The 23,915-nt window shown below is 44.9% G+C and overlaps 1 protein-coding gene across 1 annotated transcript in view; it reads left to right on the top strand.

Moving 5' to 3' along the window:
* The window catches only part of RIMBP2 (RIMS binding protein 2), an 87,361-nt gene extending 63,542 nt beyond the window's left edge, over positions 1 to 23,819 (top strand). The window contains exons 13-20 of the mRNA XM_058158629.1: positions 898 to 1,056; positions 6,561 to 6,678; positions 13,909 to 14,090; positions 16,383 to 16,551; positions 17,533 to 17,636; positions 18,463 to 18,534; positions 20,938 to 21,072; positions 23,560 to 23,819. Coding sequence (XP_058014612.1) covers positions 898 to 1,056; positions 6,561 to 6,678; positions 13,909 to 14,090; positions 16,383 to 16,551; positions 17,533 to 17,636; positions 18,463 to 18,534; positions 20,938 to 21,072; positions 23,560 to 23,751 — 1,131 coding nt within the window. The 3' untranslated portion in view covers positions 23,752 to 23,819. The remainder of the gene's footprint in view (positions 1 to 897; positions 1,057 to 6,560; positions 6,679 to 13,908; positions 14,091 to 16,382; positions 16,552 to 17,532; positions 17,637 to 18,462; positions 18,535 to 20,937; positions 21,073 to 23,559) is intronic.
* The last annotated feature ends 96 nt before the right edge of the window (positions 23,820 to 23,915 follow it).

Below are 23,915 nucleotides of genomic sequence, written 5' to 3'. Positions count from 1 at the left end.
GGAAGAGGAAGAAGAGGAAGAAGAAGAAGAAGAAGAAGAAGAAGAACAAGAAGAAGAACAAGAAGAAGAAGAACAAGAAGAAGAACAAGAAGAAGAAGAACAAGAAGGGGAGGAGGAGGGGGGAGGGCGGAAGAGGAGGAAGAGGAAGGAGAAGAAGGGGAAGAGGAAGAAGGTCTGCGGAGCTGGCAGCAGAGTCAGACAGTGAGGAGGTTGGGGAGGAACGTGGGCTAGTCCTGGAGTCTTGGGAAGGCTCGGATGAGGGCTCTGCGTTGGAGACAAAGAGGGGGCCAGGGCCATCTGGTAGTTATGTGCTGCCTCTGGAGCCTCTGGAATATGACATCAGCAAGGTAGAACAACAGTGTAAGCCTGCTCCTAGTGTGTGCATGCGCAGAGCTGCCAGAAGCCAAGAACAATTAAGGAAAAAAGGAGGACTCAGGAGTAAGGCTTGGAGTTGATTGGCCCCTCCCATAAGACATAAAGGAGGAACAAATGGACATGAGCCTTTGCAGGAAGCAATTAGTTCATATAGTCAGTTCAAACTCTGAGAAGCTCCATTTGACTCTGTGCTATGTTTGGCCTCGCAAAACTTAATTGGCAATTAGGTCTTTGGCAGCATTTCAAGGAAGATAAAGGTGGGTGCTTATCAACATTACCCTGAACGACTGTGTCAGCTCAAGCAGACATCTGCACGGGCTGTTTGTGAATCATTATGGACAGTGAATGACCATAATTCACAGCTGTCTCAATAAAAGAGATTTTTTGGGACTAAGAAAGCCTCGGTCAGAACACACTTGATCTCTGCCTTGAGCAGAGAATTGGATTAGTAGATCTCAGAGGGCCCTTGCCACCCTATGATTCTCTGTTCTATGTTCCTTTCCCCCCCCCCTTCTCTCACAGCCCCACTATTGCCATGGGGAGGAATATCACACGGAAAGCAGCCGAGGCTCTGATTTGTCGGACATTATGGAAGAAGATGAAGAAGACTTATACTCAGAGATGCAGCTGGAAGATGGCGGGCGGAGACGAGTTAGCATAACCTCGCATAACACCCTGAAGGTAAAAAGAAAAGGTGACCCAAAGCTGCTTTTTTTCAAGAGGCAACTGGACTTTTTTTGTTTTTCCTTGAAGATGTCTTGCTTCTCAGCCAAGAAGCTTCTTCAGTCAGAGCTGAAGAAGCTTCTTGGATGAGAAGCGAAACGTCTTCAAGGAAGAATAAAGAATCTCCAGTTGCCTCTTGAAAAAAAGCACCTTTGGGACAACCAGGACCTGGATGGCTGAGAATCTCCGCAGACGGGGTGAACCCAGTTTGAAACAATTGTGGTTCACAAGCTATGATTTATAGACTAGTTATCCATCCGTGGTTGGTGTCTGTGTTGAGTCACGATTGGCAAACCATCACAGTTTTAAGTGTTGAGGTGGTTGCGTTAACCAGTCCTTATTGTACACAAAGAGATGCTCCAAATCTAGTGTCGTGTCCCACTCCTCCGCTGACGACCGGGTCAGGGAAATCCGAATCAGGCGTGCCTCTGCAGCTCTGCCAAAGTCCTAGCAAAGTTCTCAAGGCAGGCAGGAGACCAGAAAGTGACTTCAGCAAGATATGTTAGACTTTGCCTGACTCAGAGATGCCAGAAAGCAGATCCTTTATATAGGCCATGGGGTGTGGCTCCATGACTCAGCACTTATCCAGGCCTGCCCCTCCCTTCCTTCTGTCTCCGCCGCCTATCAATTCTTCTGAAGCGAGGGTCACTCGTCTGCAGCTGTTGGTAATTGACCTTCCTCAGGCTCACATGCTGTGGGGGAGGGGGAGGGGTCTAGTTGCTCCGTTTGCCTGGGCATGGAGCCAGAGCTGGGGGCTGGAGGTACTTCTTCCTCCTCAGCCTGTCTGGGCATGGAGCCAGGGCTGGGGCCGGGATGCATACTAGGACATTCCTCAGCATTCGGAAGCAGATAAGAAGCCCCCGGCTGTGGTGAAAGCGGGCGAGACACAACATCTAGTTTGAGATGTACTCATGTTTTCCAACGCTGCAATTTTGGTGGGAGGAGAAAGGCAGAAAGGGTTGTATGAATGGTAAATTGAGGGTATCAAAGGGTCTAGATAAGCAATGCGTGGCCCTCTGGAAATGTTTGTGGAGACTTCAAGAGAGGAAGAAGTTCCCATTGCATCTCTAGGCTTGGATTCTGCCATGGTGACCTAAACCATTGACATCTTCTTCCAACATCTATGAACTTTCCCGTGTAATCTAGATGCTTTCTGCCTTTTTGTAGACAAAAGTATAGTGTGCTATCCTGGAAAACCGAGGTGGCCAAAGTTGCAATTCAAATTTTGAAATCTTGAATCCTTCCACCGAATGGAAAGTCTTAAGGTTATAAACAAGGGATCTTCTGAAAAGCGAAGCAAAAGGAGGCATAGCTTTAGAAAAAGAGCTTCTCTTCAACCTGGGAGTTCTGTGTGGCATCACAGCTCCTGCTTTTTTTCAACTGGTGTCCTCTCCATCTAGCAGTAGATATCACGTTTTCCTTCTCCCCCACCCCTACTTTCAAAAGTAGGTGACATTGTTTTGATCTGACAAGGCACTTTAGTAAAAAAATAAAAATAAAGTAGAATTCTGTTTAGGAAGTTGTTAGGGTCTAAAACAGGGGTGGGATTCAAAAATTTTAGCAACTGGTTCTCTGCCTGGTTGCTCGGTGGGCGTGGCCATGGTGGGCATGGCCTACTTGGTCTCCTGTACCATGGCGGGGGGGGGGGCATTTTCCCCCTCCCTAGGCTCCAGAGGTTTTGCTTGAGCCTCCGGGACGGCAAAAACAGCTTCCCCCAGGCTCTAGAGGCCTTCCGGAGGCCAGAAACAGGCCCATTTCTGGACTTCCAGAACTTCTGGAACTTCCAGGAGGCCCATTTTTTGCCATCCCAGAGCCTCCGCGTGGGCCCTGAACTGGCATCCAAAATGGGCTGCATGGAGACTCCTGGGAGGGGCGGGATGGGCAGGACCAGCCAGTCCTTGCAACTATTGGTTCAGCGAGACCAAAGTAAAACTAGCATCCGGTTCACCCAAACCGGTCCAAACCAGCTGAATCCCAGCCCTGGTCTAAAAAGTAAAAAAATGGTTAATAGGATTGGAGCATTTCTGGTGGATCTGGGATGGCTTCCCAACTATTGGAGGAGAAGGAGGGCTTTCAGAGAATCATACCCCCTAAAGCAAAAAAAAAAAAAATCCTGCTCTTTTAATCAATAATGAAGAGATTTTGTACTGAACGAAGACAAGGTACTAATATTGAGAGAGAGAGGGAGAGAGAAGGGTTAAACTCCAGCAGTAGCCAATTCTGAGATGAGATTTTTCTATGTAGGGTCAACCACTCGTGTTCTGTATGCCTGGTCAGGTTCTTATTTTGATTGCAGTAAACATGCCTGCTAAAGTTGACATCTCGCCCGATAGACCCCACTAGGACAGCTGTTCTAATCATCTGTTTTATTTTCACAGATTCCCATTCAAAGCATGGCATAGTTCTTCACTTGAATAAGAGCCGCATGCTTTCAGCTCACCATTGCTGTACAACTAATTCTGTCTTTATTTTTCCCCCACTTCCCTTCCCTTCCCTTTCCTTCTGTTCCCCATTCATCCCTTTCCTTCCATTCCCCCTTTTTCCCTTCTCTTCCCTTGTTCCCCATTCATCCCTTCCCCTTAATCCCTTCCCTTCTTCCCCATTCATTCCTTCCCCATTTATCCCTTCCCTTCCCTTCCCCATTCTTCCCTTCCCTTCCCAATTCATCCGTTTCCTCTCCCTTTCCTTCACTTCCCTCTCTCTTTTTTAAAATTGCGCACTGTTTGTTCTCCTTACCTTCCTTCCTTCCTTCCTTCCTTTCTTTCTCTTTCTTTCTTTCCTCCTTCCTTCCTTCCTTCCTTCCTTCCCTCCCTCCCTCCCTCCCTCTCTCTCTCTCTCTCTCTCTCTCTCTTTCTTTCTTTCTTTCTTTCTTCCATTCTCGGTGACTCTTAAAGGAATGCTATCAGCATAAAACCACTGAAACAGCTTTCCAGGAGTCTCCCAATTTTGCCCGCCACCGTAAAAAACTGTTCAGTATCCCTGAAGTGGCGGAAGAGGAGGGTGATCACTCCGAACGTTTCCACAAACAGGGATTACGGAGGCCCCACCAGGCCCGAAACGCCCTAGCTAGAGAGGGTAGATCGACCAAGGCCTCCTGTCAAGAGCATCCTACCTTCTGGCACCCCACCACCAAGTCACGGAGTTTGGAGGACACCGAAGAACGAGGTTATAGACTCAGCAGGTCTTCCACCCGAAGCCCAGATAGTGGTTTGGACTGTGGCAGTGAAGAAGAAGAATCACGTTTAAATTTCCCCCCAGCGCATGAGACCTTCGCTGCCCATATGTCCCCCACCTGCGGTCAGGATGAGGACAGCTCTTCCTTGTCTTTACGGCCACTCTTGGCCCGTCGGAAGACTCTAGTCCGGCAGAGTAGCATTGAAGAAGACTTTGGAGACCCCATCCAGCTCTTTGTGGACTCTCCAAACCAGGAGGACCTTTCAGCTTGTTACAAGAGGAAGCCTGAACATCAGAGATGCTATAGAACAGGACATTTGGTCCATGAAGATGCTGAGGGAGGTTGGAGTAGCCCCTTGATAGAGAACGAAACGAGACTCACTTCTCTTCCACTTTCAAAACATCCCTCCCGAAAATCCGAAGCCCCACCGGTGTGTTACAATCTGAACTTCCGTCTAACATCTTGCCTGCCCAATCACTTCCTTTATTTTCGAACCAAAATCTTTATTTCTCTCTTTCCGTTTTGAGTTCTTCTCTCCCCCATATGCACGTGACTCTTTCTTTCTTTTTCCCATGTTTTTTTTTTCTTCTCCTCCTCCCAATAATTCTCTTTCCATCTTAATCTGCGTTGGATCATCGGCTTCCTTAAAACTTTCTCCTTTGGTTTCATTTTCTTTCTTTCTTTTTTAATTTTGTGCCTTGCTCAAAAATAAAAATGAAATGAGATTCAATTGCTTGTTAGTCTATTATGATTTTATTGTTCCCCACAGGCCACAAATAAATATCTAAATAAAAATTTTTTTAAAAAAACACCTGTCTTTTCCCCCTCTGTTTTCTTTAAAAGGACAACTGAAACGATGTTTTAATTAAGGGTTAGCTGAACTGCCATTGTCCTGACATTTGGGATCGTTCTTCGATTTTATTTCTCTTATTTTCCCTTCTTTATATTTGTGCTCTCGATTTTGAGCTCGCTTGGTAGAATAGAACCATGTATAATGTGATGCACACCTTCAGCAACCACAACAAAACACACACAGCCAAACAATGGATGTATTTCCATCCCCACCCTTCTTCTGTTCAATGTCTGCTTTCAATAGTTTTATCTTTTTTTTTTTTTAGTTTACTTTACTTTTAACCTCATTGCAGATTTTCAAGGATGAACATTCTTGCCAATCCTTGGGATGTTCCAGCTTCTTTCTATTCCTGCTTTATTTTTCCATTCCTGCTTGTTTCTTTTTTTTCTTTTTTCATTTGAACAAAACCAGAAACCATCTCCTCTTGCCTTTGAAGTTGCAAACTCTTAACTCTCTCAGCATGCGAGAAAGACCCATCATCCACTCCCCAGATTTTAGCCTCTTTTTCAGGCAACGGAAAGACGGGAACCCTTTGAGACATAAGATGGAAGTTGTGTCTTACTTATGGAATGATGATTCTCTCCAGTTGATCCAGATCGTGGTTTGTTACCGGTGTAGCAAACTAGAGACGTTCCAAATATTCTGCTCTGCGTGATAAGGAGATCCAGCGATTCATTATTCTGAATCCGTGTCCTCAGTGGAATGATTTCTTCTTCTTTTTCAAAATTGTCCATCAACCAAATTGATGTTTCCCCTCCCCCTCCCCCGCCCCCCCGCCGCCGATGGTTGGTTATTTGCAAAGCCATTCTCCTGAAAGTCCTTCAAGAGAACTTGGAAAGCTTCTTTAACAATTTTTTTAAAAAGATGGCAAATATTCTGCAAATAGGACAGGCTAAACTCTCTGAAAAGCCGAAAAACCTACCAGCTCATCCAGATTTCGTAGTTCCAAGGAACGGCCGCATTCTCAACAAAGAGGAGGCCAAAAGATGCAACCACAAAGGCAAAAGAAAACTTTTAATTCTCCTTTTTTTTTTGTTTGAATGTGTGACTGTTGTCCGCCAAATATGTGCCATGTCCGGATGGCAATTTTTCTGTCGGTCCATCTGTCTCTCTTTCTCTCTCTCTCTCTCTCTCTCTCTCTGTGATTTTCTTTCTCAGGTTTAATGGCATCTGTTCCCTCTCCCCCCCTTTTTTTTCTTCCTTCCTTCCTTCCTTTTCTTTTTCAGCTAACCTTTCAGTTAAAAAAGAAAAGTTTAGTTGCCTTTAGAACGTATGTTTTCGGAGAACGATTTGTTTGATTTTCTTCCATGCAATTGTGTATTCTCTCCTTGTTGCCTTTCATACTTTCTATGGGGCTGTTGGGTAGCTTTTAAACATCTTTCTCTCCCCCCGCCCTTCCCTCCTCTTTTATTTTTGGTTGGTGTGGACCTTCAGCTCTTAAGTAAGCCCATGTCATCCAGGCGGCCGGATCGAGGAGAGCATCCAGATCGAAGATTATCTCATGGCACTTCAGGTCCCCAAAGGTCACGTCCCATCCTGGTCCCTTCTATGGGTAAGTTGGTGATGATCCATCTGCGTGGTTGGTTGGGGGGGTTACCAAGTTTAGAGGAGACGGTTGATTTTGAAGATCTGTAATGGAAGGGACGCGGTGGCTCAGGGGCTAAGACAGCTGAGCTGTCGATCGAAAGGTCGGCAGTTCGAATCCCTAGTGCTGCCGTGTAACAGGGTGAGCTCCCGTTATTACTGTGCGCCTTTGGTGTTGAGTCATGCCGGCCACATGACCACGGAGACGTCTTCGGAAAGCGCTGGCTCTTCGGCTTTGAAACGGAGATGAGCACTGCCCCCTAGAGTCGGTAACGACTAGCACATATGTGTGAGGGGAACCTTTACCTTTACCTAATGAAAGTGTAACAGGGTGAGCTCCCGTTACTTGTCCCAGCTTCTGCCAACCTAGCAGTTACAAAAGCACGTAAAAATGCAAGTAGAAAAAATAGGGACCACCTTTGGTGGGAAGGTAACAGCGTTCCATGCACCTTTGGCGTTGAGTCATGCCAGCCACATGATTACAGAGACGTCTTTGGACAGCGCTGGCTCTTTGACTTTGAAACAGAGAAGAGCACCGCCCCCTAGAGTCAGGAATGACTAGCACATATGTGCGAGGGGAACCTTTACCTTTACCTTTAGTCTAGATCTATTTCCAGCTATTTAACGGGCTCTCCTCGCTTTGTTGGCTATACCAGGGTTTTTTAATTAAGTGTTTTTTATCAGGGCAACCTGGTCTATCCAACTATGGGATGGAGCATACTGCTCCCTCTTTCGCCTTTCAGCCCCAATCCAGGAGCCTTCGCAGGCAGTCACTTTCGCTACAAACTAATGTTTGTTTTAAATTTATATTTTACCGACAAAGAAATAAAAAAACAAATAGTTTGTCGCGAAAGTGGCTGAAAGGCGATAGCGGAAGCAGTATGCTCTGTCCCATATCTGGGTAGACCAGGTTGCCCTGATAAAAAACACTTAATCTCTCCCCAGGTATAGCCGACAAAGCAAGGAGAGCCTGTGGCTTAGAGGTTAATATTTTATTTATTTATTTATTTATTGTCACAACAATATATGTAAGTATCATACAGAAAAGATTATATAGTGTATAAACATGTAAGAGGAATGTTATTAGGAGGAATAAGCATATATATATATATATATATAGGTCTTTGGTTGTTCGGGTTTTCTCCCGTGTAAAATTGGAAGTGTCTTGGCGACGTTTCGACGAAGTCTCATTCGTCATCTTCAGGCTTCAGCTTCGTGCTTCTGGGAGCAATGTGTGATCGCAGCTGTTTCTTCCTTTTAACTGCTAGTGGGGGTTTGAACTGATTGGGTGGGAGCTTGGCTGTGCTCTGATTGGATGGGGTTTTTTCTGTGCTCTGATTGGCTGGGGGTGTGTCCTGTGTTGGTGGGGGCTTGGTTGTGCTCAGTCTAGTCTGTGCTGCAGAGGGATTTGAGCTGGTGAGCTGCATAGCTGTTGTTTGGCTTTGTGGTCGTGCTACATCTTCATAGTGGGTGTCAGTCTGCTTCATGAATGGATTGGAGGGGTTTGAAATGGCTAATGTTGCAGCTGCGGTCTGGCTTCTGGTCCTTGGTCGTGCTTCATGATCAGTGTGGGTTTGGGTCTGCTTTCTGGGTGGATGTGCGGTGGTGACATCCTGTGTGGACCTTGTGAGTGTGGGTCTGGTGTCAGGTATTTGGCGTAAACCAGGGGGAAGTTCTTAATATGTTTGATATCATATTAATATATTGATGTCAGATCATACCTAATATGCAAGTAGCCCAGGTTCAAATCCCAGAAAGGGTATGGCTAGCTGACAAGAACTAAATAGCTTGAAATAGATCTATACTAGTCTCCCTTTATTTCTCTGTCAGTAAAATATAAATTCAACAATGGAAGGGAACATTCAAAGTTGAGATTTAGTAGAAGTGAAATGTTAGCAACTGCCAGTGGGGACACTCAGTCATGAATTGCATCGTATTGAAGTTAGAGACAAGGATGCATGGACTTTGATTCTTTTCTAGTTTGAAAAATGAGCTGTCAAGCATGGGGAGGGGGGAAGCAGCCAAAGCGGTTCAAACGAATGCAAGTTTATTATATGCAAACATTCTCTACAAGACTCTGATCTACTAACAGTTAAAGCAAATAGGTGATAGAGAAGAGTCAATGGAATTCAAGGTGGGCTGGACTTAGATCTCTTATGGGCAAGAAGGGACTTGAGACTGATGACATATTTGACTCCTCCCTCAGGCTCTGCCTGGTCATCTCCTACATGAGCACTGTTTCTATCTGCACTTCCATGTTGGTTAAAAGAGTCTTGTGAGTTGACAGGAAAGACTGGAAGAAGATCCCTCCTTCTTTTCATCCAAAGTTGTTTCAACCAAGGGTGCTCCTTCAGCTTGCGTAGGAGAAGAGCAGACAAAGCTGGGGAGGGCAGAGTTAAACATGTCATCAGCCTAGACTCATTGCATTCCCACAAGCGGTCCAAATCCCACCCCTTCTGAATTCTGTTGGCCTTTACCTGGCGCCAATTTAGTCTTGAACGTTAGTTGACCAGATTAATATCAGTCCCAAAGAATCAGGACCACCAATTAAGCTGCAGCATAGAAGATTTATTGAAGCCTATAAACAGGAATCTGACCAACTAACATTTTAGTAGGTAACAACTACAAGGAAGGAAGGCAAGCTGGAAAAAAAATTGCTGTGGCAGTTTATTAACACGGGACTTGCATATGGTTACCATACACAATTTGAGCAAGCACATCATCTCAGTTCACCCTTGCTTACATCAAGGGTCAGCTGACACTTCTCTTTTGTGCAAAGTCTCATAATTAGAAATGACTTTAAATACTTCAAACTTCACACAATTCACACCTTTTTTTTTTGTGGGTGTGATTTAAATAGCCGCCTTATTTTTAACAGTTCTGTAGAAGGAGAATCCAGCACGGAATATGGCTGGTGCAGATGAGGGACAAATTTTATTCACATCTTGTTAAACGAAAGGACCGAATTTTGCAAATAGGTCTGAATTGATATAATGATATCAATGATATGAATTGATATAAGGTTTAAAGGAAAACAAGAGACATCTTCCTTGATTTACGACCACAATTGGGACAGAAAAATTGGTCATTAAGCAGTGTGGCGGATAAGTAGGCATCATAGGTCTGTGATGGCGAAACTTTGGCACGCGGAGCCATGTCGCCTGGCACGTGTGACATCGCTCATTCCTCTTCTGGGTTTCTGGTGCACATGTGCATATGATGATCAGTTGGCCTTTATGCATGCAGCACTGCCAGAAACCGGAAGAGCTGGTCTTCCATTTTCCAGCGTGAGCATGTGCGCCGGCCAGCTGATCTGTGCATGCGCATACACGGCAGTAACCGGAAGACTTACTGGCCACCCTTATCTGGTGCACATATGCCCCCTGGGCAGCTCCTCTTCCTGGTCACAGTCCTGATGAGCACATATATGTGAAGTGTTCCCTTTTCACCACTGGGTGTTGCCTGCATATGACCACGCTCCCTTTTCGGCACTCAGTGCCGAAAAGGTTTGCCTTCACTGTCATAGGACTTTCCCCTGATTTTATGAGTTTTTTTGCCATAGTCATTAAGTGAATCGCCTTGGTTGTTAAGCAAGATAGCATGTGAATGCGACTTGCTACATTTCCTGCAGGCTTCCCCATTGACTTCGCTTGTTGGAAGCAGCTGGGAAGATCTCAAACGGCGATCATGTAACCCCAGGAGGCTGCAACTATTGTAAATGTGAGCCTCAAGTGCCTGTATTGTGATCATGTGACAGTAGGGAACGTTGTGACAGTCATAGATTACTTTTTTCAGTGCCACCATAACTTCAAAAAATTCCTTCCTCCCTTCATTCTCATCTTACTTCCCTTCCCTTCCCTTCCCTTCCCTTCCCTTCCCTTCCCTTCCCTTCCCTTCCTTGGGAAATATGTATCTATGATTGAGGCAGTGCTGGCCAGGACATCTGATCACTAGGAACTGTGCCACTAGGAGGCTGCGGGATGCTGTTTTATTTTATTTTATTTATTTTTATTTATTGTTTTATTTCAACTTCAACCAAGGAATGAGCTAGGATCAAAATCAACATGCAGTTCTGCAGTGCCATCTACTGGCAGACCATAGTATTTATTGTATTGTAACACTAGTTTAGGGGGAAGAAAGCACACCACCGGCTGGGGGAATTCTGGGAGCTGAAGTCCACAGACCTTTAAGCCGCTGAGGTTGAGGAACATTGTTCTAACCGACTGTTCCAGTGGTGGGATTCAATTTTTTTTACTACCAGTTCTGTGGGCGTGGCTTGGTGGGCATGGCATGCCTTGACAGGCGTGGCTTGGTGGGTGTTGCTTGGTGGGCGTGGCATGGCTTGGTGGGCGTGGCATGGCTTGGTGGGTGTGGCAGGGGAAGGTTACTGCAAAATTCCCCATTTCCTCCCAATCAGCTGGGACTCTGGAGGCAGAGAATAGATGGGGGCGGGGCCAGTCAGAGGTTGTATTTACCGGTTCTCCAAACTACTCAAAATTTCCGCTACCAGTTCTCCAGAACCTGCTGAAACCTACCTCTGGACTGTTCATAAATGCACACCAATTGCCAAGTGCCTAAATTATGATCACATGAGGGTGCAGATGTTATGACAGTAGTAAGTGTGAGGACCTAACTTGAGTCACTAAACATATGGTTGCTAAGTTACAACAGTTTTTTTAGTGTCTGTTCAAGATTACAAAGGCACGGGAAAAAGGACATGACCGTTTTTCGCAGTTACGACCTTTGCAGCCTCCCCATAGTCACGTGATCAAAATTCAGACACTTGGCAACTGGTTCATTTTTATAACCGTTGCAGAGTCCCGGGGTCACGTGATCCCCTTTTGCGACCTTCTGACAAGCACATCTTTTTTTTTTTTTTTATTTTTTTATATAAAAAGTTTTTATTGGTCAATAAAGATTTATGCAAATACATATCAGGTATGGTAAATTTTCATTTTTCTTATACATAATAAGAATTTTACTCAGAATTTTAAACACATACAACAGCCATATGGCAAGCAGGTGATCTGAGTAGCTAAGTTTCAATCTTACATACACAATGAGGAAGGGTCAAGAATAATCAGAATATCATACGAAAGAGAATAAGAAAAACCAACACAATACCAAATATCTTTATCACTTCCTAGTTTTGGATCTCAGAACTCTGGGTTCAGCCTGACCCAACTCCAGGGCATAACAGCGGCAGCCGCCTCCGCCCATGGTCTATAACCTCCCTTCTTCAATTCCTGGGTCATCTAAATCCAAGAGGCTTTGTGTTCCTCCACGTAGGCCGCAGCCTCCGCAATTGTACTAATTTTTTTCGTAATGCCCTCCCGGAAAATCATCAATCCCTCTGGCATCAGCCATCTGAAGCCCACTCCCTTCTGGTACAATTTGCTTGATAAAAAGTAATATTTCTTTCTCATTTCACGTACCTGTCTGGGAATCTGCCTCAGAATGGCTATCTCCCTGCCCCTATAAGTCAGTGCCCCACTCCTATGTTTTCTAAAATTTCATCTCTCGTCTCTCTTTTCACAAATTTGACATGAACCTCTCTAGGAACTGCATGCGTGCGTGCATATTGTGAATTAACTCTATAAACTCGATCCACATCCCAATTCATAAAATCAACACCTCTCCCAAGAAATTCTCCCAACAGTTTAGTCACAACATCTCTCAAGTCTTCTTGGTCCACTTCTTCCAAATTTTGAAACCTAAGGAAATAAGACATTTTATCCATCTGTAGTCCAAGCACAGCATTGCTTGTCGTCTCCCCTCTTTTCTGCACTGCCGCATCTCACCCTCAGACCTTCCACTTTCTGCTTATTTTCTGCTGAGACTTGTTGAGTATCCTTTAAATCCTTTTGGATAGTCACAATTTCTGCTCTTATTTCATCCAGTTTCTTGTCCATATTAGATAACTTTTCCAGAATTCTCTCCATTTCTCCAGCAGTTGGTCTCTGACCTTTTGCCATTTAAAAATTTCAAAATCCTCAGGCAGGCACAGTATCCTTATAATTTCCTCCGGATCCACCAGGGGGCACTCACAGGAGCAACGAGTCCAGAGTATAGTTAATCAACCAGGAAGCCGAAGGGAAGTGATGTCATCAAAATTCTCATAGTGAAGGCGGAAGCTGGACGCCACCATTGTTCCCCAGAGGGAGGGGGGGCCTCAAACCCTCCCTCCTAAATTTCTCCATCACCTCTTCTCTCCAGAGCTCCACAAAACCGGTAATCTTGTTATTTTAAGTTCTCCTCTCTCCAAAGTGATTCGTACTCCTTCCAGTCGCAGGGGAGAAAAAAAAAAACCCCCCGCACTCCGGAGTACTCCACTCACGTTTGCCGATATTCCCTTCCCTTCTTCATTCCTCAATTCTTCTCCGTTCCCTGTTCACCACCAGGCTGCTGCAATTATAAATCCAAAGCCCCGGTGTCACCGGGCACAGCGGCCCAGGCGACGACCAAAGTAATGGCCGCGGCCTGTGGCCTCCGCACCCCGCCGAGCCTAGGACGCGCCAGCATCGGTCCCCCCAGTCCTGTATATCGGCTGGGAGACCCTGGCGAGTCCGTCGGCAGGTGTCCTTTTCGGAACACCTGGCCCCTAAGGGCCTCGGCGGCGGCAGGATTCGGACACTGGAGGCAAGAGAAGCCTTCCAGACGTCCGTTGCCACCGGATACCGGAAGTCGTCTCTGACAAGCACATCTTTTTATCTGCGCAGGACTGGACTAGAATTTTAAATTTTAAATTTGGTTTTAATGGGATTTTACTATTTTATTGTGGTTTTAATATTCGGCCGTATTTAATAAGTTTTTTAAATTGGGGTTTTAACTTGTATTTATGTTTATGTTTTACTTGGCTGTAAACCGCCCTGAATCCCTTGGGAGATAGGGCGGTATAAAAATATGATTAAATAAATAAATAAAATAAATAAATAACTAAATAAATAATGTCAGTGGGGAAGTCAGATTCACTTAACAAGCACGTTACTAATTTAACAACCTAACAACCGCGGCGATTCACTTAACAACAGAAGCAAAAAAGGTCGGAAAATGGGGGCAAAACTCACTCAAGAAATGTCTCACTTTAACAACAGAAATTTGGGGCTCGATTGTGGTCGTAAGTTGAGGACTACCTGTACTCCTAATGGCTCTTACCTCCATATAACCAATTTTCTGATCCATCTTTCTGCTTTTCCAGATGGGTACAGTAGTCGCGACCGCCTGTCTCCAGAGATCTATGAAGAATCAGAAACTGATCCTGGAGCAGAGGAGATGACCACGCGCATATTTGTCGCCCTCTTTGATTATGATCCACTGACCATGTCTCCAAACCCTGATGCAACTGAAGAACTTCCCTTTAAAGAAGGACAAATTATCAAGGTAGGGTTTATTTACAGATTAACAGGTTTGGAAGGGACCTTGTTGGTCATCTAGTCCAGGGGTCTCCAACCTTGGCAACTTTAAGATCTATGGACTTCAACTCCCAGAGTTCCTCAGCCAGTTGAAGTCCATAAATCTTAAAGTTGCCAAAGTTGGAGACGCCTGATCTAGTCCAACCCCCCACCCAAGCAGGAGACCCTACACCATTTCTGACAGATGGCAGCCCAGTCTCTTCTTGAAAGCTCCCACAACTTCTGAAGGCAACTTCTATTCCATGGGTTGATTGTTCTCACTGTCAGAAAACTCCTCCTTATTTCCAGGTTGAATCTCTCTGTCAAGGTTCCAGAAAAACCTCTTCTGCATAAAAAAAACTCAGAAGCCATTGTCTTTCAGAGTTCTTTACTAGCATGAGGAAACTGGCACACGATGAGTGAAATTCCAAAACTGAACTTCCAGATTCTTTTCCCAGTTATACAAACCCCAAGAGTCCCACCCCCTCAACCCCTGTGCTGGTCTCATGGTCCCACGTTCTCCCAGTTCATTCGAATATCTTCTCGCCACTCTTCCTGCAGATGTGAACACCATCCGACCTTGACCGCTTGAAGAATGTTACCATACCCCTCAACCCCCCTTCTTCCCCTCAGGGGAAAAATGTGGCAGTGTCTGGAACCCTAAAGTCTAGTATGGTTTCCAGGCCTGACACTCTCCTTGTTCAGTTTCCATCCATTATTCCTTGTCTGGCCTTCGGATGCTTTAGAAAATAGCTTGACCCTCTCCTCTCTGTGGCAGCCCCTCAAACATTGGAAGATGCGATCCTGTCTCCCGTGGTCCTTCTCTTCACTAGACTAGCCAGGCCCAGTTCCTGTAACCGTTCATCATGTTTTAGCCTCCAGTCCCTTAATCATCCTGGTTGCTCTTCTCTGCACACTTTCTAGAGTCTCCACATCTTTTTTATAGTGTGGTGACCAAAACTGGATGCAGTACTCTAGGTGTGGTCTTACTAAGGCTTTATAGAGTGGTATTAGTACCTCACTTGATCTTGATTGTATCCCTCGGTTAATGCAATTTAGGATTGCATTGATTTTTTTGGCTGCTGCTGCACACAGCTAGTTAGTCCTTGACTTAATACAGTTAGTCCTTGACTTAACAAAGATTCATTGGGTTAGAACTTACAACAACACTGAAAAAAGAGACTTAAGACCATTTTTCGCACTTACAAACATTGCAGCATCCCCACAGTCACGTGATCAAACCTCGGATCCTTGGCAACTGGCATGTATTTATGATAGTTGCAGTGTCCCAGGGTCACGTGATCCCCTTTTGCAAACCTTCTGAGATGCCAAGTCCATGGAGAAGCCAGATTCAATGAACAACCGTGTTATTCATTTAACAACTGGAGCAATTAACAGGTTAACAGTGTTGGAAGGGACCTTGTAAGTCATCTAGTCCAACCCCCCACCCAAGCAGGAGACCCTACACCATTTCTGACACATGACAGTCCAGTCTCTTCTTGAAAGCTTCCAGTGATGAAGCTCCTACAACTTCTGAATGCAAGTGGTTCCATTGAATATAGAATATGGGCCTCTGGTGGCTCAGACTGGTGAGACAGTCTGTTATTAACAGCAGCTGCTTGCAATTACTGCAGGTTCAAGTCCCACCAGGCCCAAGGTTGACTCAGCCTTCCATCCTTTATAAGGTAGGTAAAATGAGGACCCAGATTGTTGGGGGCAATAAGTTGACTTTGTATATAATATACAAATGGATGAAGACTATTGCTTGACATAGTGTAAGCTGCCCTGAGTCGTCGGAGAAGGGCGGGATATAAATGCAAATAAAAAAAATAACAGAGTTGGAAGGGACCTTGAAGGTCATCTAGTCCAAGCCCCCGCCTAAGCAGGAGACCCTACACTATTTCTGAGAGATGGCAGGCCAGCCTTTTCTTGGAAGCCTTCAATGATTAAGCTCCCACAACTTGCAAAGGCAATTTCTGTTCCATCAGTTGATTGTTCTCACTGTCAGACAATTTCTCCTTATTTCCAGGTTGAATTTCTCCTTGATCAGTTTCCATCCATTATTCCTTGTCTTTTGTGATTCACGTAACTGTGGCAAGAAAGATCATAAAATGGGGCAATGCTCACTTGACCGTCTTGCTTAGCAACAGAAATGTTGGGCTCAATTTGGTCATACGTCGAGGGCTTGCATGACGGATGATAACTAAACCACTCAAGCTTTGCGAATTCTAACCGGTGATCCTTTGATTCTTTTCCGTGTTGTCTCTTTTCTACATCTAAGGTTTATGGAGACAAAGATGCCGATGGGTTTTATCGGGGGGAAACTTGTGCGAGACTTGGCCTTATTCCTTGCAACATGGTTTCTGAAATCCAAGCGGACGATCAAGAAATGATGGACCATCTTCTGAAGCAGGGGTTCCTCCCTCTGAATACCCCAATCGAGAAACTTGGTAAGTATTGGCCTGTGGACATGCGTGGAACTGGTGGCTTGACCACCATTCCTTTGGACAGTTGTTTCCACAGTTGGGAAATGTTCTCCATGTTTGATCCTCTAAGTTGCGTTCCCACAACACGTTTAACTGGGTCAGTTCATCATTTTGAAAGCACTTAAGAACATAGACAAGTGGATTGCTGTGTAATATCAGATCAACAATAAAGCAATAAACAACATCCATATTGAGGGGTTTCAACACTCTCACCAACACTGATAGTGTGAACCACTTGTATATCAACGAAGAGCAAACCCCTCTCCCTCTTAGCACTGATGATGTTGCCTAGTTGGGTCATGAAACGTCTGCAAGGAAACATCCAAACTCAGAGAGCATCAAGGACCACACAGTCCTCCTGCTCCTCCCCCTCCTCAAACCTCACTCTCTTCTAGCACTGAGGTTATTATCTAGTTGGGTAATGAAACGCTGAAAACCATCAACCAAACTCAGAGCAATGTCTGCAAGGAAACAACCAAGCTCAGAGAGCACTACTACTATTACTGCTCCTCCTTCTTCTCTTCCTCTCTCTCTCCCTCCCTTCTTTCTTCCTTTCCTCCTCTTCCTCTTCTTCCTCCTCCTCCTCCTCCTCCTCCTTCCACAAATTCCACTCCCTTCTAACACTATGATGTTCCTAGTTGGGTCTTGAAATGTCTGCAAGGAAACCACCAAGCTCAGAGCACATCAAGGACCACACAGTCCTCCTCCTCCTCCTCCTCTGCTCCTTCCTTCCTTCCCTTCCTTCCTTCCTTCCTCTTCCTCTTCCTCATCTTCCTTCCTTCCTTCTTTCCTCCCCCTTCTAGCATTGATGATGTTCCCTATTTGGGTAATGAAACATCAGCAAGAAAACAACCCAAGCCCAAAGCACCAAGGACTCTACAAATGAATGGCTTGTTATACGTTTAAAGACCATTGCAATTGCTTTCTCTCTTTGGGTTGGAACAGAAAGAAACAGAAGAAGCAGCCGTCCGCCTGGGTCGACCACAAGAAGAATGGTTGCATTGTACGACTACGACCCAAGAGAAAGCTCTCCTAATGTTGACGTGGAGGTATTGTGGTCATGGACACAAATCCAAAACATTTTGTTTTGTAATAATAATAATAATAAAAACTATGGGAAATATGGCCACAGCATCCACTTCGGGGACAAAATGGGTGGGCTGAAAATCATGGCATGGGTTTCAGCTGTCCAGAAACTTTTCCTGGACCACTGGCTACTTAGAAGATAGAATCATAGGGCTGGAAGGGACCTCGGAGGTGCTCTAGTCCAACTCCCTGCTCAAGGTGCGTAGGAGACCATATGCCATCCCAATCAAATGGTTGTCCAGTCTAATTTTTAAATGTGGGAGGGGGGGTCCTCAGAGCAAAAGATTTGAGAAACACTGAAATACAGTAGTGGCCAAAATTGTGGAAATCTTTTGGGAAAAGAGTATTTTCTAAAACTAACTAATAACACCCACTTTTTTGGGGAGTAGTACCATAAAATTATGTATCAATGGAAAGATAATTTAATCAAGAATGTAATGCCATAACTTTTATGAAGGATTTGCTATTAGAATAGCAGTTACAGTATAAAGAAGAAAAGTGAAACATGTAAAAAAATGAGATATACAAAAATCACCACCGTAGAAAAACGAGATATACAAACATTATCCCCATGTCAGTTAATCCTTAGTTGGGCAACCTTTAGCATGAATTACAGCCTTACAACGTCTTCCCATGGAGTGAACCAAGTCTTCTAGTTCTGCAGCTGTTACAATGTGAAACAAGATTGAATGATTGCTTTCCCAAAAGATTTCCACAATTTTGGCTACTACTGTTAAGAGGAATGAGATCCTGAGAAAAAATGATGTTGTTTTTTAATCATTTCTGCAGGCTGAGCTCACATTTTGCACTGGAGACATCATTACTGTCTTTGGAGAAATTGATGAAGATGGTTTTTATTATGTAAGTGCTTTATTTATGCTCTTCCCCTGATCTGTATTAATGGTGTGAAAAACCTTTTGGTTGACCACCAGGTACCTGAAGAAAGGCTGTCACCCAAGAAGGATGGTGGGTCAAGAATGATATTTAGGACGTTTTTTTCTTGACTCCCTTAAACTAGTGTCCTTCAACTCTTGGCCATGGACATAAGAATCTGCTTTACTTTTGAACATCTTTCAGTGTCTACTTTGCCATAATGGAATCAGTGCATTTGGGGAACTTCTACAACAGCGTTTCTCAACCTTGAGAACCTGAAGATAGGTGGACCTCAACTCCCAGAAGTCCACAGCCAGCTGTGATTGAGATTGAAGAGCTCTAGATTAACCTTCAGAACTTTAAAATAGGTGGACTTCCAGAATTCCCCAGCAGGTCATGATCAAGATTGAGAATCCTAGATCGGTGCTTCTCAACCTTGAGAACTTTAAAATAGATGGACTTCCAGAATTCCCCAGCAGGTTATGATTGAGATTGAGAGTTCTGGAACAGTGCTTCTTAATCTTCAGAACTTTAAAATAGGTGGACTTCCAGAATTCCGAAGCAAGTTATGGTCGAGATTGAGAGCTCTAGATTAGCGTTTCTCAAGCTTGAGAACTTTAGGATAGGTGGATTTCCAACTCCCAGAATTCTCCAGCCAGCCATGATCAAGACCCAGAGTCCTAGATCAGTGTGTTTCTCAAGCTTGAGAACTTGAAAGTTAGGTGGGCTTCAACTCCCAGAAGGCTGCCAGAGCTGACCAGGAATTCCACCATTCTGGAAGTCTACCTATCTTGAAGTCACCACGGTTTCATTTCATTTCATTTCATTTATTTGATTTTTATACCGCCCTTCTCCCGAAGGACTCAGGGCGGTGTACAGGCAAATAAAAACAGACAAGACAATATTCTATAAAATACAACATTAAAAACCTTATTATAATTTGCCTAAAAATTTAAAATATATAGAAATTAAAACCCCGTTTAAAATTAATAATAAAAACTATAAAATCCATAAAATTTAAGCCAGCCCCGCGCGAATAAAAAGATGCGTCTTCAGTTCGCGGCGAAAGGTCCGAAGGTCAGGTATTTGGCGTAAACCCGGGGGAAGTTCGTTCCAGAGTGTGGGGGCCCCCACAGAGAAGGACCTTCCCCTGGGGGCCGCCAGCCGACATTGCTTGGCGGACGGCACCCTGAGAAGTCCCTCTCTGTGAGAGCGTACGGGTCGGTGGGAGGCATATGGTAACAGTAGGCGGTCCCGTAAGTACCCAGGCCCTAAGCCATGGAGCGCTTTAAAGGTCATAACCAAAACCTTAAAGTGCACCCGAAAAGCCACAGGTAGCCAGTGCAGTCTGCGCAGGAGAGGTGTTATGTGGGAGGTACGCGACTCTCCCTCTATCACCCGCGCAGCTGCATTCTGGACTAGCTGAAGCCTTCGAGTGCACCTTAAGGGGAGCCCCATGTAGAGAGCATTACAATAATCCAAGCGAGAGGTAGCAGTGCGTGAGTGACTGTGCACAAGGCATCCCGATCAAGGAAGGCGCAACTGCGAACCAGGCGGACCTGGTGGAAGGCCCCCCCTGGAGACGGCCGCCAAATGGTCTCCAAACGACAGCCGCTCATCCAGGAGGACACCTAAGTTGCGCACCCTATCCTTTGGGGCCAATAACTCGCCTCCAACAGTCAGCTGCAACTGCAGCTGACTGAATCGAGATGCCGGCATCCACAGCCACTCCGTCTTGGAGGGATTGAGCTTGAGCCTGTTTCTCCCCATCCAGACCCGTACGGCTTCCAAACACCGGGACAGCACTTCAACAACTTCATTGGGGTGACCTGGGGTGGAGAAGTACAGCTGAGTGTCGTCAGCGTACTGATGGTACTTCACCCCAAAGCCACTGATGATCTCACCCAACGGCTTCATATAGATGTTGAACAGAAGGGGCGAGAGAATCGACCCCTGCGGCACCCCACAAGTGAGGGCCCTCGCGGTCGACCTCCGCCCCCCTGTCAACACCGTCTGCGACCGGTCGGAGAGATAGGAGGAGAACCACCGATAAACGGTGCCTCCCACTCCCAATCCCCCCAGCCGGCGCAGCAAGATACCATGGTCGATGGTATCAAAAGCCGCTGAGAGGTCTAATAGGACCAGGGCAGAGGAATAACCCCTGTCCCTGGCCCTCCAGAGATCATCCACCAATGCGACCAAAGCTGTCTCCGTGCTGTAGCCGGGTCGGAAGCCGGACTGGAACGGGTCCAGATAGACGGATTCTTCCAGGTATTGGGGTAACTGACGCGCCACAGCACTCTCTACAACCTTCGCAACAAAGCGATTGAGAAACTTTGTTCTAAAAGCCCGTTTGTTTGTTAACTTTCCCTCTCCATTTCCATGTTCCAGGGAGAACTTAACAACCAGACGGGTCTCGTTCCTTCGAATTTTCTTGAAGAAGTGCCTGATGATGTAGAAGTCTATTTATCCGACGCTCCCTTGCGGTACCCTCAAGAAGCACCCATGCGTACAAAAGTGAAAAGGGTAAGCAAGCATTGAGAAAAAAAAAAGAATAAAACAAAACAAAACTGTTGTTTTCGCTTTGTTCCCCTTGCCGACCATTTCAGATTGTTTGGCTTGAACGTGTTCGTGTACATATGTATATGTATATATAGATAGATATATTAAGAAACACATTTTTTGAAACTCAAGTTTTTAGATCGCTCTGAAGCTGGGAGATAAAAAAACAAAAAACTAAACAGCTCCTCGCTCTAAAACCAACTTATTCCTTCCATCAATGATTGTCATGCTAATTTAGGAACCACTAATTTATATATATATATATATTATATATATATGTGTGTATATATATATATATTATATTTGTTCCCCACCTTGAACAGTTTATATCTGTAAATTATAGACCTGATGTAGAAATTACCTAAGACAGTAGACTTGGGGATGGATGGATGGATGGATGGATGTAAAACTTCAGGCACTTCTTTTGGGTTTTTTGGGTGGGAACATCACCCCAAAACTTCAAAATTTCAAAGCGATGTTTTGAGCTGCCGAACGATGCTCCCTTCTGAAGGGTTTCATGTGTCTCTCATCCTTGCAGTTTTTGTTCCCCCTCTTATTATATTTTACGTTTATATATATATTTTTATTTCTTTGCTCATCTGCTTTGGAACAGAAGAAGAGTGTTCATTTCACACCTTAAAAACGGGCAACATTGCCTTCACGTAAGTGTGCAACTGAAGATACCAGTAGATAACTCAGATTCCGCTGAAGTTGGCCTTCTGTAATGCGAGCCATCTTGGGCCCATGACATGTGCCGAAAAGAGAGAAATATGTCTCCAAATTCTTTAACCCTGGTTCCAGATTCTTTTGTTTTTCTTTTTAAATGAGGGCTGCCCTTTCCCAATCTAATGCCTTCCAACTACAGTGTGGACTACAAGTCCCATCCCCTCCAGGTAACCAACTGCTAGTCCGGCAGCAATAGAAGGCACTGAGTTAGGAAAGGAGAATTTCTGATTTATAAAAGAAACGCAGAAGGGATCTTGCGTCCAGGGCTTAAGGCTCGTTTAACCCACGCAGGGAGAAAATGTTTGAATATTTGGAACATATTTCTTACTGGCCTTAATGCTTGTTTGCATAGTGTTCCCGGTGTGATTCCAAAGAAAAGCTGCATATTGCATTGTTAGCTAATCAGGGAGAACGAAAAAAAACAACGCAAAATTGTAATCGGTCGGAAAGAACCCGGCCGGTGGTGGGAAGAGAGGACTCAAGTTCTTTCTTTTGAAAGCACACTAACATTCAACATCTGGTGATCAATTTGCCTTAAAAGCAGCTCTCCTGGTGTATGGTTGCCCATCCAGTCATGGCCAAGTTCAAACTAAATGCCCAACATTTCAGCAGCTCCTTGGCTGACCAATGCAATAAGCTGAAAGGAAAACGTGCCACTCAGATCGGTGGGCAAACACATTAACGCTCCACAGATGGTATCTTCAGGTGTATGTTGGGGTTGCACTGAGAAAAGGGTCCCTTTCGGCTTCTCCCCTCCCCTCCCCCCCATTAGGCAAAACCTTGAAGATCAAAGCAAGCTTGGGACCTCCTTGGCTTAATGAACCCACTGATGTCCAAATGGACATAACACAAGGGAAATTGGGTGTTGTTAAGCAGCTCCATTTTGGATTTTTCCTCGCGGCATTATCCTCCTCAATGCCATTGGGCATGTGGAGAGTGCCACCCAACCCAGAAACATTCAACCAAAGGCCTCGGAGAGCTTTCTTTGATTGTGATTAAGGTTTGTTTTAGTTTGGTTTGTTTGGAGTTTTTTTCCCCCCTTTCCACCAGTGTGCCATCTTCTCAAAATATGTCCCAACAGAATGCTAAAAGTTGGCAAGGGGTGGCAGTGGATTAAGAAGCATGGAGGGAAGCAAGAATTGGGCTAGTCTGAATTCTTCATAACCCCGGAGGATTCTTCCCGGAAATGGGTTAGTCGACTTAGTCGTATGCCACATGTGAGTCCCCAGATCCCTCCCTGAGAAGTAAGGGAATCCGGGCAAAATCCAAATTCCACTTTAAAATAGTCATTTTTCAAAGGCTGTCCTTCCAAAATAGGCAGAAGACTTCAGCTATCTATGCCGTGACTTTAAACATAAATCAACCCAATTCAATTTACAACGTCTTTTGACATACTCCAGGAAACAAGACGGGGTCTGTCACGTGGCATATTTTAAAGAAGAAAAAATTCCCACCCCTAAAAGGTATGTGTGTGTGTGTGTGTTTAATGCAGTGTTTGTCAACTTTGACCACTTTAAGATGGGTGGATTTCAACTCCCAGAATTCTCCAGCCAGTCATGGTTGAGACGGAGCACTCTAGATCAGTGTGGACAATTCTGGAAGTTGGAAATCTACCCATCTTTAAACAGGCCCTGATTGACAAACCCTGGTTTAATGAATGAAAAAAAGCTTTCTTGTTGTCCATGACTGCAACCCTTCAGTAAACTTAACAAATATACCTATCAGGTTCCTCCTGAGAACACAGGTACACCACCAAGGAGAGCACCAAGCCCCACAGCCCATCTCCACTCGGGGTCACCTCTGCCAGCTATGGGTTCTGGTAGTCCCAGGCGAGGCAGGGAGCTGTCTTCGAGAAAGACAAAGGGGCTCCTTTCCAAAGGGAAGAAACTACTGAAAAGACTGGGTGCCGTGAAATGAAACTTACAATCATCTGGACATCCTCTAAAAACCATCAGACTTTTTTTAAAAAAAACACAAAAAAATACCCATATGCAGACCGATCTAGAAACGCTCAAAACTAGGGATTTCAGGACCCCACCCACCATTTTTTTTTTAAATTAAGAGCATTCTTTTGTCTCCAG

The sequence above is a fragment of the Ahaetulla prasina genome, chromosome 15 (assembly GCF_028640845.1).
Source record: "Ahaetulla prasina isolate Xishuangbanna chromosome 15, ASM2864084v1, whole genome shotgun sequence".
Classification (NCBI taxonomy): domain Eukaryota; kingdom Metazoa; phylum Chordata; class Lepidosauria; order Squamata; family Colubridae; genus Ahaetulla; species Ahaetulla prasina.
This window is presented reverse-complemented; position numbering and strand designations above follow the sequence as displayed.